Raw genomic sequence first — 14,359 nt, 5'->3', positions numbered from 1 at the left:
GGCGACACGGGCGGTTGCCCGGGGCGGCATCGTGGTGGGGGGCGGCATCACGGGCATCGGCAAAAAAAAAAAAAAATTGCTCGTACTCATGCTGCCCCGACATCATGCCAGCGCATATTGGGAATGTCATAGGCACCGATCGGTTTTCTATCGCCCATTTGCTGGGAGTAAGGGCGCCTCCGTTTGCGAGGTGCGCCTGCTGCTTGACACAGGAGGAGAGGGCGGGCGGCGGGGATTCTCTGGCTGGCTGGAGCAGAAAAAATGACCAACTCGCAAAATAAAACAAAATAAAAACAAACCAACAAACACGAAAACACCAGACATAATGATACAGACTTATAATTTGCACCGATGTTTTTTTCAAAATTCTATACGCCGCAGCGAGCGCGAGAGCCCTCGGTGCGCCTGCTCGCTGCTGAAGTCAAAGTAAACTTTGTCATCTCCGCTACATACAGTACAGTATATAGAGAGACGAGACGACGAGGCTCCAGTTACAGCAGTGCAAGTAAACGAACAATAAATATAAGAAGAGTAAGAAAATAAATATACACTTTAGGACTCGGGGTAAAGGGATCAATAACAGTTTAAAATGTATATTTTATATTTTGTTGATTTAAAGTCTCACACACAACCTGCGTTTTAAAGTTTTAAAAAGAGAAAAGAAGAGGAGGAGTGTAGCGACTTCCACAGTCGCTAGAGGCTGGGGACTGAGCCTATTTGCCTGACGCGCTGTCAACTTTACGCAATAATGCGAGAGGTGGAATTGCTTGCTTGTTTATTATGGAGAACCCATGGGGTCAAATGTTTCCCTAGAAAACCAATGGGGTCGGCTCTGACCCCATGGGTTCTCCAGGGTTAAAGTGCTTGAAAAGTTTACAGAGCAATGTGATCGGCTCGCAATTCAAACTCTTAAAACATCACAGGCTCTAAAGCAACAAGGGGAAACTCGTTGTGCTGCGGTCAACAAAAACTACAGCTACCCAGCCCTCCTCTCTGTCAAAATCAAACCAGTGAATGACAGACTGACAACGCCCTCTTAATGTCACCGCTACCGCCCACGTGACTCCCGTTACACATCACCATAGCAACCAAACAAATGAAAACCCAGTGATCATTAAAATTCAATACATTTAATTGTGGCTCCTACAAGGAGAAACGAGCAAAAGATACAGGTAAGCAGATGTGTCATTGGATAATGGCAGGTCATGTATCCTAAAACATTAAGAATCAGAATACTTTCTTAATCCCTAAGGAAATTATGTGGGTTACAGTTCCTCCAAGAAGAAATGGTAAAAATAGTAACAGTAACAGACTAAACTCCAAACAATATATACAATAATATAATATTAATTAGTCAGTGTCAATTGTTGATTTGTCCTGTTCTCATTGTATGACGAATTATGTCTGTTTAGTAGCCGTTTGCATACAATGCATAGTCTCTCTTCATGTGTGTGTGTGTGTGTGTGTGGGGGGGTCAGAGGGGTGTTCGCCCAGGCGCCAAACAGGCTAGGACCGCCACTGTTCTCCTTTATAGTGGACAGAAATTATTTTTTTGGAGTGGCACAAATAATTTGTGTGGCATCTTATTTAATGCAGAACACCTGATTGTTATGTAAATAGTTTGAAATGGTTATTTAAAAAAAGATAAAAGTTAAATGGCTGCAAATAATTTTGTTGTTTGCAAAACTTGTGCATAGGATTTTAAAATTGACCATTTATATTTGCATTTAAAGTTATAAAATATGATTCAATAAACATGTTTGTGGTTGTTACAGTAAAAAATATAACTTTTTCTACTCAGGTTTTATGTTTTTTGTCTGATTTTAAATCAATTGTGTTAATACAGTATGTCAAAATGAAAACATAACTGTAAGTTCAGACATGTGAGGTTGTGCTGAAAAGGATGATACCAAACAAGGCAAAGTAAGTAGTTTTTAAAGGTGAAATGTAGAGGGAAAATCAAAAGTAGTTAAAAATGGCCAATTATAACCTGGCCCCCAGAGTGTTAAACATTTTTAAGTTTTTAAAAGTTTTTTATAGTTACTTTTCAAATAATTAATTACTTTTAGAATCTTGTAACTCAGTTACTAACTCAGTTACTTTTTTGAAGAAGTAACTAGTAACTATAATTAATTACTTTTTCAAAGTAACTTGCCCAACACTGCCCATGGGTGACGTGGAGGGCCGGATTATGCAGGCCACCAGAGAATCTATGGTGCAACGTTCCATAACCTCCCACTCAGGTTTGGAAATGCTGTAAAGCCAACTGGTAGGTAACGGGGCGCCGGCGATTAAATCAATCCCACAGTCGTACGGCTGGTGGGGCGGCAGAGAGGAAGCTTTCTCCTTGCTAAACACTTGGGCCAAATCATGATACTCCGGTGGAACTGCCGACAGGTCAGAGAGGGCGACTGGCTCCGCGGAGCTGGTGACAATCGCACTCGGACTGGCGGAGCGCAGAAACTGTTCATGGCAATTAGTGCCCCACCCGGTGATGCTCCGGCTAGCCCAGTCGATCTGTGGGTTATGTTGTTGGAGCCAGGGATAGCCTAACACTAGAGTAGCATCCGGCTATTTAAAGAGAAAGAGACAGATCTGCTCAGTTTGGTTACTGTAGGGACAGAGTAATTTTCAGTGCAATGAGTAACTGTAGTCAGGGGGCTTCCATTAGACTTGGAGAGTTTCAGAAAGGGCGACAATAGGTAGACCCAATTTGTAGGCTAGCAATTCATTAAAAAAAAACTCTGCTCAGCCCCAGAATCGATTAGTGCGCTGCACGGTTGAATGAGGAACAGGAAAATCAATTTGGCCGAGCATCTGAGGTGGGGAGTAATGTTAGCGGAGACACTTGTCAGTATTCCCACCACTACTGACGGGCGGACTCTTTTACCCGCTTCGGGCACGTATCAGCAAAGTGTCCCCTTTTCCCACACACAAAACACTCACCCATGCACAGTCTTCTCCAGCTAGCGGCACTGAACCGAGCCCATCCAAGTTGCATCGGCTGCTCCTCCTCCTCCACTGGCTCTTTATCATCTTCTTCTCTCCACTCAGCAGAAGGTAATCCCATCAGAGCGCTAGCGCCCCCTGCCACCCGCCGTCCCTCTCCAGATCGTCTCCCAAACTCTGTCATATGGTCATCAAGCTGAATACACATATTGACCAATGCATTTAAAGTTTTGGGTAGCTCTTTTTTTGCCAACTCACGTTTAATTTTTTCATTCAGACAGTTCAGGAAGCCTCCCCGAAGCCCAATCTCCGCCCATGCCGCCTCCTCGGCCAGGATCCAGAAATCCACAGAGAGATCCACCACACTCCTCCGTCCCTGCTTCAGGGTAAAAAAACGATTAGCCGCACAGTCCGGGTTTGACCCCTTGTCAAAAACACAATGGAATTTGCTCAAGAAATCCTGATAAGAGATGTTAGGTTGAACATTCAAAACTGCTTGTGCCCACTGCAACGCCCGACCCATCATTAATTCCACCATTGGAGTAATTTTTGAACAATCAGAGCCATAAGCTTGTGTCGCCTGCCTGAAGATTAAAGAACATTGTGTCAAAAAACCCTGCTCTTAGCCAGGCCTCCATCGAATTTTTCCGGGACTGGCATAATGTGTTCCTGCTGGGGTGGTGGCAGCGAAGGTGGTAGAGGACAGGCAGCAGCAGCATTTAGTAATGAATTAGGTGGAGGAGCGTTAGCAGGGGTGCCTAATGTAGTGAGCAACATACCTTGTAGGTCCGATACCACCTTACGTAATGCCATCTTTTCCTTAACGAAGTGTCTCATCATTTTCTTGTGGCATTCCAAAACCTCTCCGTGAACCAAGAGTTCACGCTGGACGGGGGATGAGTTCGCTGGGTCCAAGGCCTGCTGGAGTATTCTGTCACGGGACGTGAATGAGTGGACCCTGGCACGGAGCTCTGAATGAACAACAGTGCGTTTATTTACAGTGATAAAGGCTACAATTGTTCAATGTTCAATTGTTCAATGTTCAATTGTTCAATGTGAAAGAGACAGGAAAAACATACACACACAACACAGGCAGGTTGACCGGTAGGGGACCGTCAGACCCTGACAATTACTCTAATACATCATAAGAAATCAAGCAGAGAGAGCCCAGTTCTATGTTAAACAATGACAGCATCATCTTCAATGCTACTGTCATCACTCATTTTGTTTAAAAACTGGGGCCTGCCTGAGCTTAATGCTGCCATAATTTTTATTCACACGCATGCTCCTAGATAAGTTCCTACCACAGGTCTATTTTTAGTCGCAAATGTCGTGTTTATGTGGTGATGACGCTACAGAAGAAATGCAGCAGCACAAATAAAAATATCATCAAGTTACCTGATCAACTTAATAACTTTTTGCAGCCTTAGCATATAAAGTTAGCTAGGCTTTAAATTTATGGCTCCACACTGCCTCCCCTGGTGGGTACACATGACATTACCAATACTGTAAATGGACGTTGCTACTCATGGTTGCATAGGCCACGTCACAGACAACATTACAGTCAAGGGCCGAACACACCAGCGCCGGTGCGCTGCATTTCTACCCAGGTTACTTGAATCCACCAGTTTCCTGGATTAAGTATACAGTGCTATGAACAAGTATTTCCTCCCTTACTGACTATTTTTTATTTTGTTGTTGCATGCATCACTCCTAAATGTTTCAAAACAAAAATAAATACATTTTTATATTAGAAAAAGTTAACGTCAGCAAATACCAAATACGGTTTTTAATGCATTTATCCAAACCTACCTGCCCTTATGTGAAAAAGTAACTTCCCCCTTATTAAATAATACATTGATAGTGATTAACCAGATTTTTTTTAAAGATAAGTTCAGTTTCACTATAGACACCCAAACCTGATAATCTGCAAGGATTCCTAAATTCCTTTTTCCTAAAATTTCCCTTTTCCCCAAAATTTTACAAAATTGCAGGATTTTCTAAAATAATTTGATGATCTGAAACATTAAGGTTTGAAAAGGTACAAAAAACAAACAAACCAAAAAAACAAGAAAAAGAAATCAGGAAGGACCCAAATAATCCAAAGAGCACTGTATCCTTTAAAATCTCCAAAGTGTCTCTCCAAGCAGCCCATCACCCTAAAACTATTATGTGGACTACATAGTTATATTATAATGTAAGAAAGAGGAACAGCATTTCTTTTTCTGTAAGCCTATCCCAGCCTTTGTTAGGCCAGAGACAGGGATGCCCAACATGCAAACTCCAAACCCAAAAGCCCCGGCCAAATGGTGGAGTCAAACACAGGACATCCTTACTGTGAGGCAAAACAGTGATAACAACCAGTGTGCTGCTGTGATCTGATCTTAGAGATAACACAGCTAACTAAAAACTGTTAAACGACTTTTGGATTTAGGACATAATTATGATGTGACTTCCTTAATGTTGAGTTCCTGTTGAAGTACACAAAGAAATAGGCTACTTGACTTTTAAGTGACATTAAGTTGGTTCCCTTTTATTTTGGTTAAAAACAAATACATCACACAGCAGCCTACCTGTGCTCTGAGCTTCATTAGCTGTAGTAAAATTAAATAAAGACTCTGGCATATTCCCAAACACAGTTCAAAGTATTCAAAATATGCAAATGTCTGTTTGCATTTTTATTTGCTTTGGAAAACATTAAATTCATGCAATACAGTATTTTGATAGGTCAAACCCTGAACTTTCCTGAATGACAGATGAAAATAGCAATAACAGTTTTATTTCAGGCACTTCAAAGTTGTTTATTTCTTCCCTACTGATACAAAATAGAATTGGAACACAGTGCAGCAGGGAAACAACATCATTCCTCAGCCTCAGAAAAGAAATTTGAGGATGGCTGAAGATACCAGCAGCAGGATGGCACTGGGACCAGTTGGAATAGCGCTGTTACACAGGTTCCCTTCACAGCAAGACATAGGCCAAACACATGCTGCACTGTTCAGGCAGCCCTTTGTAACTGCATTAAGACCTGTAAGACATGAGGGGAAACTCTCAGAAAGAACTTCACAAAACATGATGTGAACAAGAGCCAGCAGACATTCAGCATTTGTGTTTAGTTTTAGACAGAGCTTCTGATATGAGATAACATCTCACCTACTACTTTGAGAGAGTAACAACGCTCGAAGCCAGGAAGACAAGATGTGGTGTCTATGCAGGATTTAGGATCGGCTGCTCTGCATGTGTAGCATCTTAATCCACATGCTACAGAAATAAAAAGAACACAATTTCACACACATTAGAAATTATTGGGAGTTTTTTTTTTATGCCCTTTGAGAGAGTTGCCAGAAATTGGGTCATATATAAGAAGTGAAATCTTAAGAAGTCTTCTCAGTCTGGAAAATATTTCCCCTACTGACCACAAAATAAGTAAATATGTTTGTATGTTTTTCTTAAACAGGAAATGACTCCTTTAAAGTCTGATGTATTCTACATATCTTTAAAACCACAAACACTTATTTTTAAAATTAAAGTCTCAATGATTAAATAACAAATATATAAAGTGTTCATTTCTGTTTCATCACAGGCTGTTTATATAACTTTATTGAATTGTTAAACTATTTAATTTTTACCTTTAAGCATCAATACATTTTTCTTACCTGCAGACAGAGTCACACACAGGATCAGAGCTGCATAAAGCTGCATCATGAAAAGCTCCTGTTAATCCTTACTTTCTCAGCTCAACTTTCTAGTTTGATTTCAGAACCTGAGCTTTTGTATTTCTTCAGAGAGCCTCCTACCAAGTGATCCATATAACCACGCCCCCTGAAGTGACAACACTGTCAGCACAAGCTGTGGTGTCTGTGCAGGATTTAGGATCGGCAGCTAAGCATGTGTAGCATCTTAATCCACATGATATAGAAATAAAAAAGAACACAGTTTCAAACACATTAGAAATTACTGGGGCGGTTTTATGCCCTTTGGGAGAGTTGTCTGTTTTCTATGCCTCAAAATTAACCAGGAAATGACTCCTTTAAAGCCTGCTGTATTCTACATATCTTTAAAACTACAAACAGTTGTTTTTTTGACCTAAAGTTTCAATTATTAAACAAAAAATATATAAAGTGTTCATTTCAGTTTCCTCACCAGCTGGTTATATACCGTAAGTCATTATTGAACTGTTTGTAACTGTCCCTGAGACAGTTAAAATAAAGTTGTTTATTTCATATGTTTCTGTGATAGAGAGATGCTTAATAATTACAAATTAAGTTGATAAAAGTGTAAAATTGATTAAAAAACATGTCTAAAATATGTGACAAAATATGGGTTTGTAAAGTGCTGTAAAGTTTGTATGAGGTAGAGTTTGTAATGGTCACATGACCAGAGTTTGGTTGAGAGCGCAACCATGGCATGGTGAAGCTAGCATGGATACAGAGCTACAGATGCATCTACAGTCGCAACGTTAATGTCATTCTGCATGTGGTCCAAGAGGCGCACACGGTATGGTTTCATGTATAATGTTTGTATAATGTTGCATACGTGTTCTACACTTGTAATGAGAGGACATTTTTGTGATATACATTATTGTGCATTTTTTCTGTTCTGCTTGCACAAGACTGTTTATGGACAATGATATGAGAGACTGATAAGCTCAAACAGTTATGTTGTAAACTTTGTGTTTCTTCAGTTTTCACGGTGTCTGAAGACAATAAGAGTGAGAGAGAGAGAGAGAGAAATAAATTTCGAAGACATCAGTATGATGCGTGGCCATTCTTTGTTGGACCCCTGTAGTTACAGTGAAAACGCCGCCAACGTGGCTGGAAGTTCGACGTTAGAAGCAATGTATGTTCCAGAATAAGAAAAGAAGAAACGTTCTTGACGGCGCAGTGTGTGTGGTTCGAGAACACAGTGGAAAAGAGGCTTGCAAACTTAAAAGAGGAAACACCATTATTGGCGCTTTGACGGCAACGACCACGACTTCACCAATAGAGGGCGACATTGACCATCATAAACTACAGCTCTGCAACTCTCTGCCGCTGCACACAGCAAAAACTGTATAATCCCTGGCGGCCTTCAAGGAAAAGATAACGGCTCTGCAGTCAGCGTCAGGTTGGGCTGTGATATATGCACAACTGTTAGTAAAGTTTGGAGAGGTCTATTAAAATAATAATTTATTTTGTATGAGAAATGTTTTGAGTTAAAGGTAACCAACCTGTCATTATAGCCAAACTGTTCCCTTTTATTTTACAAGTGGTGTTGTTTAAAGTGTTCTAATAATGTTTAAGAGTTCAACTTAAAAGAAGACTAACAAGGGGTGTAGTTAAGCAAACTGTTGCAAGAATCAGATTGTATTGAGAATTATATGTTTGCCAGGATCGCATGTACATATAGCAACAACTTGTTTATGCAGCAGGTTTGGTGAAACATGTACAATGTCAGTAAACACAGAAAAATCACATATTGAAGAATGCAGAGAACAAATTGATTCCCTTAGGGAGAGCTGAGTAGATTGAATGAACAATTGAAATTACAGACTGATGATGTTGAAAGGGAGAAATTGGAGTTACTCATAGGTGATATTCATGCTAAAATAGAAATCAAGCAGAAGCCTGCCTCTAATACTTCAAGACTAGAGCCCAGGAAATCCTCAAGGGAGCGAAAGTTAACGCCCAAAATGCTAGAACTTAAGCAACAAGAGTTTTCTCAGAAGGAGAGTAAATTTATCAAACTATATGAAAACTGGAAAGAACAAGTTAAAGCTACACGTTCCAAACTTAAAGAAGAGTGCTCTGACCAGGAATTAGCTGACATGATGGATACTGTCGAAGGGCTGGAGACACAAGTGAAAAATACATACGAAGATATAAGATCGCAGTCAGCCCCTTCTACTGAGACTAGAAGAAAAATTGATTCCTGCACAGCAGTTACAGCGGACTTGATGAGAATACTTAAAGTACGTATGAGTGAAGTGGGGCAAGAAGAGTTTGATGCTAAGGCAGAAAATGCGAGACTTCACATGGTGCTAGACAGAGAATATGCTCAGTCAATATTTGGGACTACAATCTCCCGACCTTCTGTACGTAGCTACCGCTCAAGCTGTTTATCGGAGCAGCAAAGCATCAATGCAAAAGGGCAGAGTGTGCTGCACAGCTTGCCGCTGAAGCAGGCCGAGATAGAGATGGAGGAGGCTATTGCTACACAAAGGCAAGAGCTTAAAAGACTAGAAAATCAGCGAGATCTTCAGGTAATAACTGCAAAGCTAAAGGCTTATTCTCAAGCAGATTCAAGTGAAGCCTGTGGAGAAGACAAAAGCGCACACAGTGAGGTAGTCAGTTGTCCTCCATTAGCTCCTGAAGAAATCATACCAGAGCAAAACTACAAGAATAATAACAATGAACAACCAAACAATACTAACAATGAGTCATTGTTAATGCAAGCCTTGCATGACACAATGGTCCTCACCAGACTTCCTGCACCTGAGCCCCCAGTCTTCTCAGGGGACCCACTTAAGTTCTTAGAGTGGAGCACTAGTTTCAAAGCTTTGATAGAACGGCGATGCACAAATCCAGCTGACAGGTTGTTCTACCTATGCAAATACATCAGTGGAGAAGCACGGTCTGTATTGGAGGAAGCTTTACAGAAAAGATGATGAAGCATATGACCAAGCTTGGGAAGCTTTGAATGCTCGGTATGGCCACCCCTTTGTAATTCAGCGTGCATTTAGGGAAAACTGAACAACTGGCCAAAGATTGGTTCAAGAGAGTCGCTTAAACTGAGACAGTTCAGTGATTTTCTGACAGCCTGCAGCAATGCTATGCCATACATCAAAGAACTGCAGGTGTTAAATGACTGTGAAGAGAATCAAAAATTGCTCCAAAACTTCCTGACTGGGTGACTTCTTGTTGGAATCGTCATGTCACAGTGCAGTTACGGCAAACAGAAGAATATCCAAGCTTCAAACACCGCTGACTTTGTTGCACAAGAAGCGGAAGTTGCATGCAATCCCGTAACATCATTTCATGCCTTGAAACACACTGAAGAAAGGTCAGCTAGAGACATAAAGCGTCCAAGGGCTAATGCATACATCACAAATGTGAAAGCATCGGACAGAACAACCACAGGATACAGCGGAGTGGAGAACAATTCAAATGAGGCTGATATAGAAAGAAAAGCACATGCTTTGCCATCAAACTCAGTCACATGTATTTGCTGTGGAGAAAGCCATTCTATTCACAAATGCCAGACCTTTGTTAAAATGTCCGTGGAGAACAAGAGAAAGTTCATACTCGACAATAACCTGTGCTTTGGCTGTCTCAGAAGAGGACACAATTCAAAAGACTGTAAGCGCAAGGCGACTTGTGGGGTTTGTAAAAAACATCATCCAACAGCTCTTCACGAAGACCGTCCAACGACTGCAGTGAACACACCATCACATAGAATGCAGGCAGAAGAAACATCTCTGCACTTTCTTGTTGCATGGACAGAGGAGATGGTGGGAGCACATCCATGATAGTCCCTGTGTGGGTTTCTTCAACCACCACTCCAGAGAGAGAGACCTTAGTGTATGCTCTATTAGATACACAGAGCAGCAACACTTTTGTAGATCAAGGGGTATGTGAGGAGATGGGGATGAGTTTAGAGCCAGTGAAGTTAAAGCTAACCACTATGATGGGAAGAGATTCCATTGTTCAGAGCGAAAGAGTTAGTGGGCTCAGAGTTAGAGGGTTTTCCTCCAAAAGCTTTATCAACTTGCCACTTGCCTATACCAGAGACTTCATCCCACTTGAACGTTCACACATTCCCACCTCTGAAACTGCCAAAAGATGGAAACATCTAATCAGAATAGCACAGGAGATGCCCGAGTTAATGGATTGCAAGGTCGGACTGTTAATAGGCTATGACTGTCCTAGAGCACTGGCACCACGGCAGGTAATCGCGGGAGGTGACGAAGAGCCATATGCAATCAAGACAGACCTGGGCTGGAGCATTGTTGGCAGTTCACAAAAATGGCAACATCAGCAGAAGTGACAGGCCTGTGCCATCGCTTATCTGTTAAGGAACTTCCACCCTTGACACCAGCCACCATCATCAGAGTACTTGAGTCAGATTTCAAAGACACAGCTCCTGGAGAAAAGAGCATATCACAAGATGACATACAGTTCATGCATCTTTTAAATGAGAAAATACACCAGAATGCTGATGGGCATCTAGAGATGCCACTTCCCTTTAAGGCACGCCCTCAGCTGCCAGAAAATAAGCTGCCTGGCTCTGGTGCGGCTTAAGCACCTGAAAGGGAAGTTTGAGAAAACCCCAAATTTAAGGATGATTATGTAAGGTTCATGGCCAATGTGTTCAAGGAAGGTGATGCTGAAAGAGCTGAAGATGATCCCAAAGAAGGAAATATGTGGTATATTCCACATCAAGGCGTCTATCACCCAAGAAAACCAGAAAAAATCAGGGTTGTGTTTGACTGCTCTGCAAAGTACAGTGGCACAGCTCTGAATGATCACCTCTTGACTGGGCCTGACCTCATCAACAGTTTGACTGGAGTACTCTGCCGATTTCGCCAACATCCAATTGCAATCATCTGTGATGTAGAGAAGATGTTTCACAGATTTCATGTAAACATAGAGGACAGAAATTACTTGCGATTCCTGTGGTGGGAAAATGGTGAAACAAACACAGAGCCAAAAGAATATCGCATGAAAGTCCATCTTTTGGGGTCAAGATCCTCACCAGGCTGCGCAAATTATGCAATGAAGTATCTTGCGAGCCAAAATGAAAGGGAACATCCCACAGCAGCCAACTTCATCAGAAGTAGTTTCTATGTTGATGATGGGCTAATCAGTGTAAAACTGTGAATGCAGCCATTGAACTAGTGAGAGATGTGCGGAAGGTGTGTGCAAAGGCAAGACTACGGCTCCACAAGTTCATATCCAACAACAGAGAAGTCCTGGAGTCAATTCCAGATAGTGAACGAGCTAGTGGAGCCCAGGATGTGGACATCAGTCATCATGAACTCCCAGTTCAGACTGTGTTGGGAGTAAGGTGGAGTGTAAGCAGTGACACATTCTCCTTTAAAGTTGCCCTGGAGGAGAAACCAGTAACACGACGGGGAATTCTGTCCATTATAGCCTCTGTGTTTGACCCATTAGGCTTCTTGGCTCCTTTCCTTCTAATAGGAAAGAAAATTCTACAGGAAATGTGTCTAAAGAGCATTGGATGGGATGAGCCACTGCCTGGTGAATTGAAGCCACAATGGGAGAGTTGGGTCACTGATCTGAAAAACCTGCAGAGGCTCCAAATCCCAAGATGCTTTGTACCTGAAAGCCTTGGGAAAGTCCAGAGAATAGAACTCCACCACTTTTCAGATGCGAGCAATCGCGGGTATGGTCAGTGCTCATATATCCGGGTGGTGAGTGAAGACAGAGTGTATTGCTCCTTAGTCATGGGCAAAGCAAGAGTTGCACCCACGAGAGTTGTAACCATACCAAGGCTGGAATTAACAGCAGCAGTGGTGTCCTCAGCAGTCAGCAGAATGCTAAAAGAGGAACTGGAGCTCAAAATTGACCAAGAGTATTTCTGGACTGATTCACAGGTGGTTTTGGGCTACATTAACAACGAAGCCCGCAGATTTCACGTTTTTGTTGCTAATAGAGTGCAAAGAATCAGAGAAGCAACTGATCCAGCACAGTGGCACTATGTTGACACCAATCAAAATCCAGCGGATCACGCCCAGAGGCCTCACAGTAGCGGAACTGATCAGTTCAAATTGGCTCATTGGACCTCATTTCCTGTGGGAAAGAGAGTTTGTCACACCAGACTCAACTCCAGACCTTCTGGTAGGTGATCCAGAGGTCAAAACGACACAAATACTACAAACAAAGGTAGTAGAGGACGGGAACTTCCTGGAGAGACTCAAAAGGTTCTCAAAATGGCATACAGTAGTAAATGTAGTTGCTAGGATCCAGCAACTAGCCAAAAGAGCCAATGCAACAAAGGGTATAAATGTGGAAGACAGGAGAAAAGCAAGTCATGTGCTTATAAAATTAGCACAAGAAGATGCTTTCAAGGAGGAAATACAAACACTGAGCCATGGTAAATTACCACAGAGCCATCCTTTGTTCCAACTTGACCCAATAGTGCAAGACGGTGTTCTCAGAGTAGGAGGGCGGTTAAGGAAGGCTTCCTTACCGCTTGACTTGAGGCATCCAATAATCCTACCCAAACATGGCATAATTACACACCTGATTTTAGATCAGTGCCATGAGAAAACCCAGCATCAAGGCAGAGGACAGACACTTAATGAGCTGAGAGCAAATGGCTTCTGGGTTGTTGGTGGGAGCAAAGTTGTGGCTAATCACATTAAGCAATGTGTTACATGCAGGAGAGCTCGCAGGCCAACAGAAACACAAAGGATGGCTGATTTATCGCCGCCGTGTTGACCCTCACCACCATTTTCCTATTGCGGGATGGATTGCTTTGGACCTTTCCATACTAAGCAAAACCGCAAGGACTATAAGAGGTACGGTCTTATATTCTCTTGTTTGTCCTCTAGAGCAGTCCACATAGAAATGTTGGAAGATCTCACGACAGATGCCTTCATAAATGCTTTACGGTGTTTTATAGCTATTCGTGGAGCCATCAGACAAATCAGATCTGATCAAGGAACAAACTTTGTTGGGGCAAAAATGAACTGACAAAGGCCTTAAAGGAAGTAGATAAGGATAGACTGTCTGCTTACCTGGCCAGGAAACAGTGTGACTTTGTTATGAATGTGCCCGACGCCAGCCACATGGGAGGTGTTTGGGAACGGCAGATAAGGACAGTCAGGGGTGTCTTAACCAAGGTCCTTTCACAGAGTGCTGGAAGATTAGATGATGCTTCTTTGAGAACATTTTTCTATGAAGCCATGTCGATTGTTAATAGCCGTCCTCTCACCACCGACAGCATCAGTGATCCCAAAGGCTTAGAGCCACTCACCCCAAACCATTTACTCACCATGAAAACCTCTGTACCACTGCCTCCACCTGGAAAATTTGTGCCAGAAGATCTGTATGCCAGGAAAAGGTGGCGCAGAGTTCAATATTTGGCAGAGCAATTCTGGAGTAGATGGAGGAATGAGTACCTCTCAAATATCACACTAAGACAACGCTGGCACTCTCCAAGACGTAAATGTTAGAATAGACGACATTGTCATTGTGAAAGAAGAAGGAATCCCTCGGAGTGAATGGAAGCTTGGGAGAGTACTGGATGTTTGCAAAGATGAAGACGGTCTGGTTCGGAAAGCCAGAATACAACTAGGAAATAGAAAACTATCAAAAGAGGGTGAAAGGCTCAATAAACCTTCCACTCTTGAACGCCCTATACATAAATTAGTGGTCCTAATAGAAAGTAATTAGAATGTCCCAGT

The 14,359-nt window shown here is 42.2% G+C and overlaps 1 protein-coding gene across 1 annotated transcript; it reads right to left on the bottom strand.

The window, feature by feature from the left end:
• Nucleotides 1-5,435: 5,435 nt before the first annotated feature.
• Nucleotides 5,436-6,741, bottom strand: LOC120442985 (lymphocyte antigen 6G-like). Its single transcript, XM_039620484.1, has 3 exons — nt 6,606-6,741; nt 6,103-6,210; nt 5,436-5,977 (listed from the first exon to the last, which is right to left on the bottom strand). Exons 1-3 carry the CDS (start codon nt 6,652-6,654, stop codon nt 5,823-5,825), a joined length of 312 nt encoding a protein of 103 aa, XP_039476418.1. The 5' UTR covers nt 6,655-6,741; the 3' UTR covers nt 5,436-5,822.
• Nucleotides 6,742-14,359: the final 7,618 nt, after the last annotated feature.

Source organism: Oreochromis aureus, linkage group 12, assembly GCF_013358895.1.
Source record: "Oreochromis aureus strain Israel breed Guangdong linkage group 12, ZZ_aureus, whole genome shotgun sequence".
In the NCBI taxonomy this organism is placed as follows: Eukaryota; Metazoa; Chordata; class Actinopteri; order Cichliformes; family Cichlidae; genus Oreochromis; species Oreochromis aureus.
The sequence above is the reverse complement of the archived record's forward strand: the minus strand, read 5'-3'. Positions and strand labels throughout refer to the sequence as shown.

Coding starts and splice junctions, on each gene's coding strand:
- LOC120442985 (XM_039620484.1), bottom strand. CDS start 6,654: ATGATGCAGCTTTATGCAGCTCTGATCCTGTGTGTGACTCTGTCTGCA. Junction 6,211..6,605: donor GTGTGTGACTCTGTCTGCAG/GTAAGAAAAATG, acceptor TTATTTCTGTAG/CATGTGGATTAAGATGCTAC. Junction 5,978..6,102: donor TTACTCTCTCAAAGTAGTAG/GTGAGATGTTAT, acceptor CATGTCTTACAG/GTCTTAATGCAGTTACAAAG.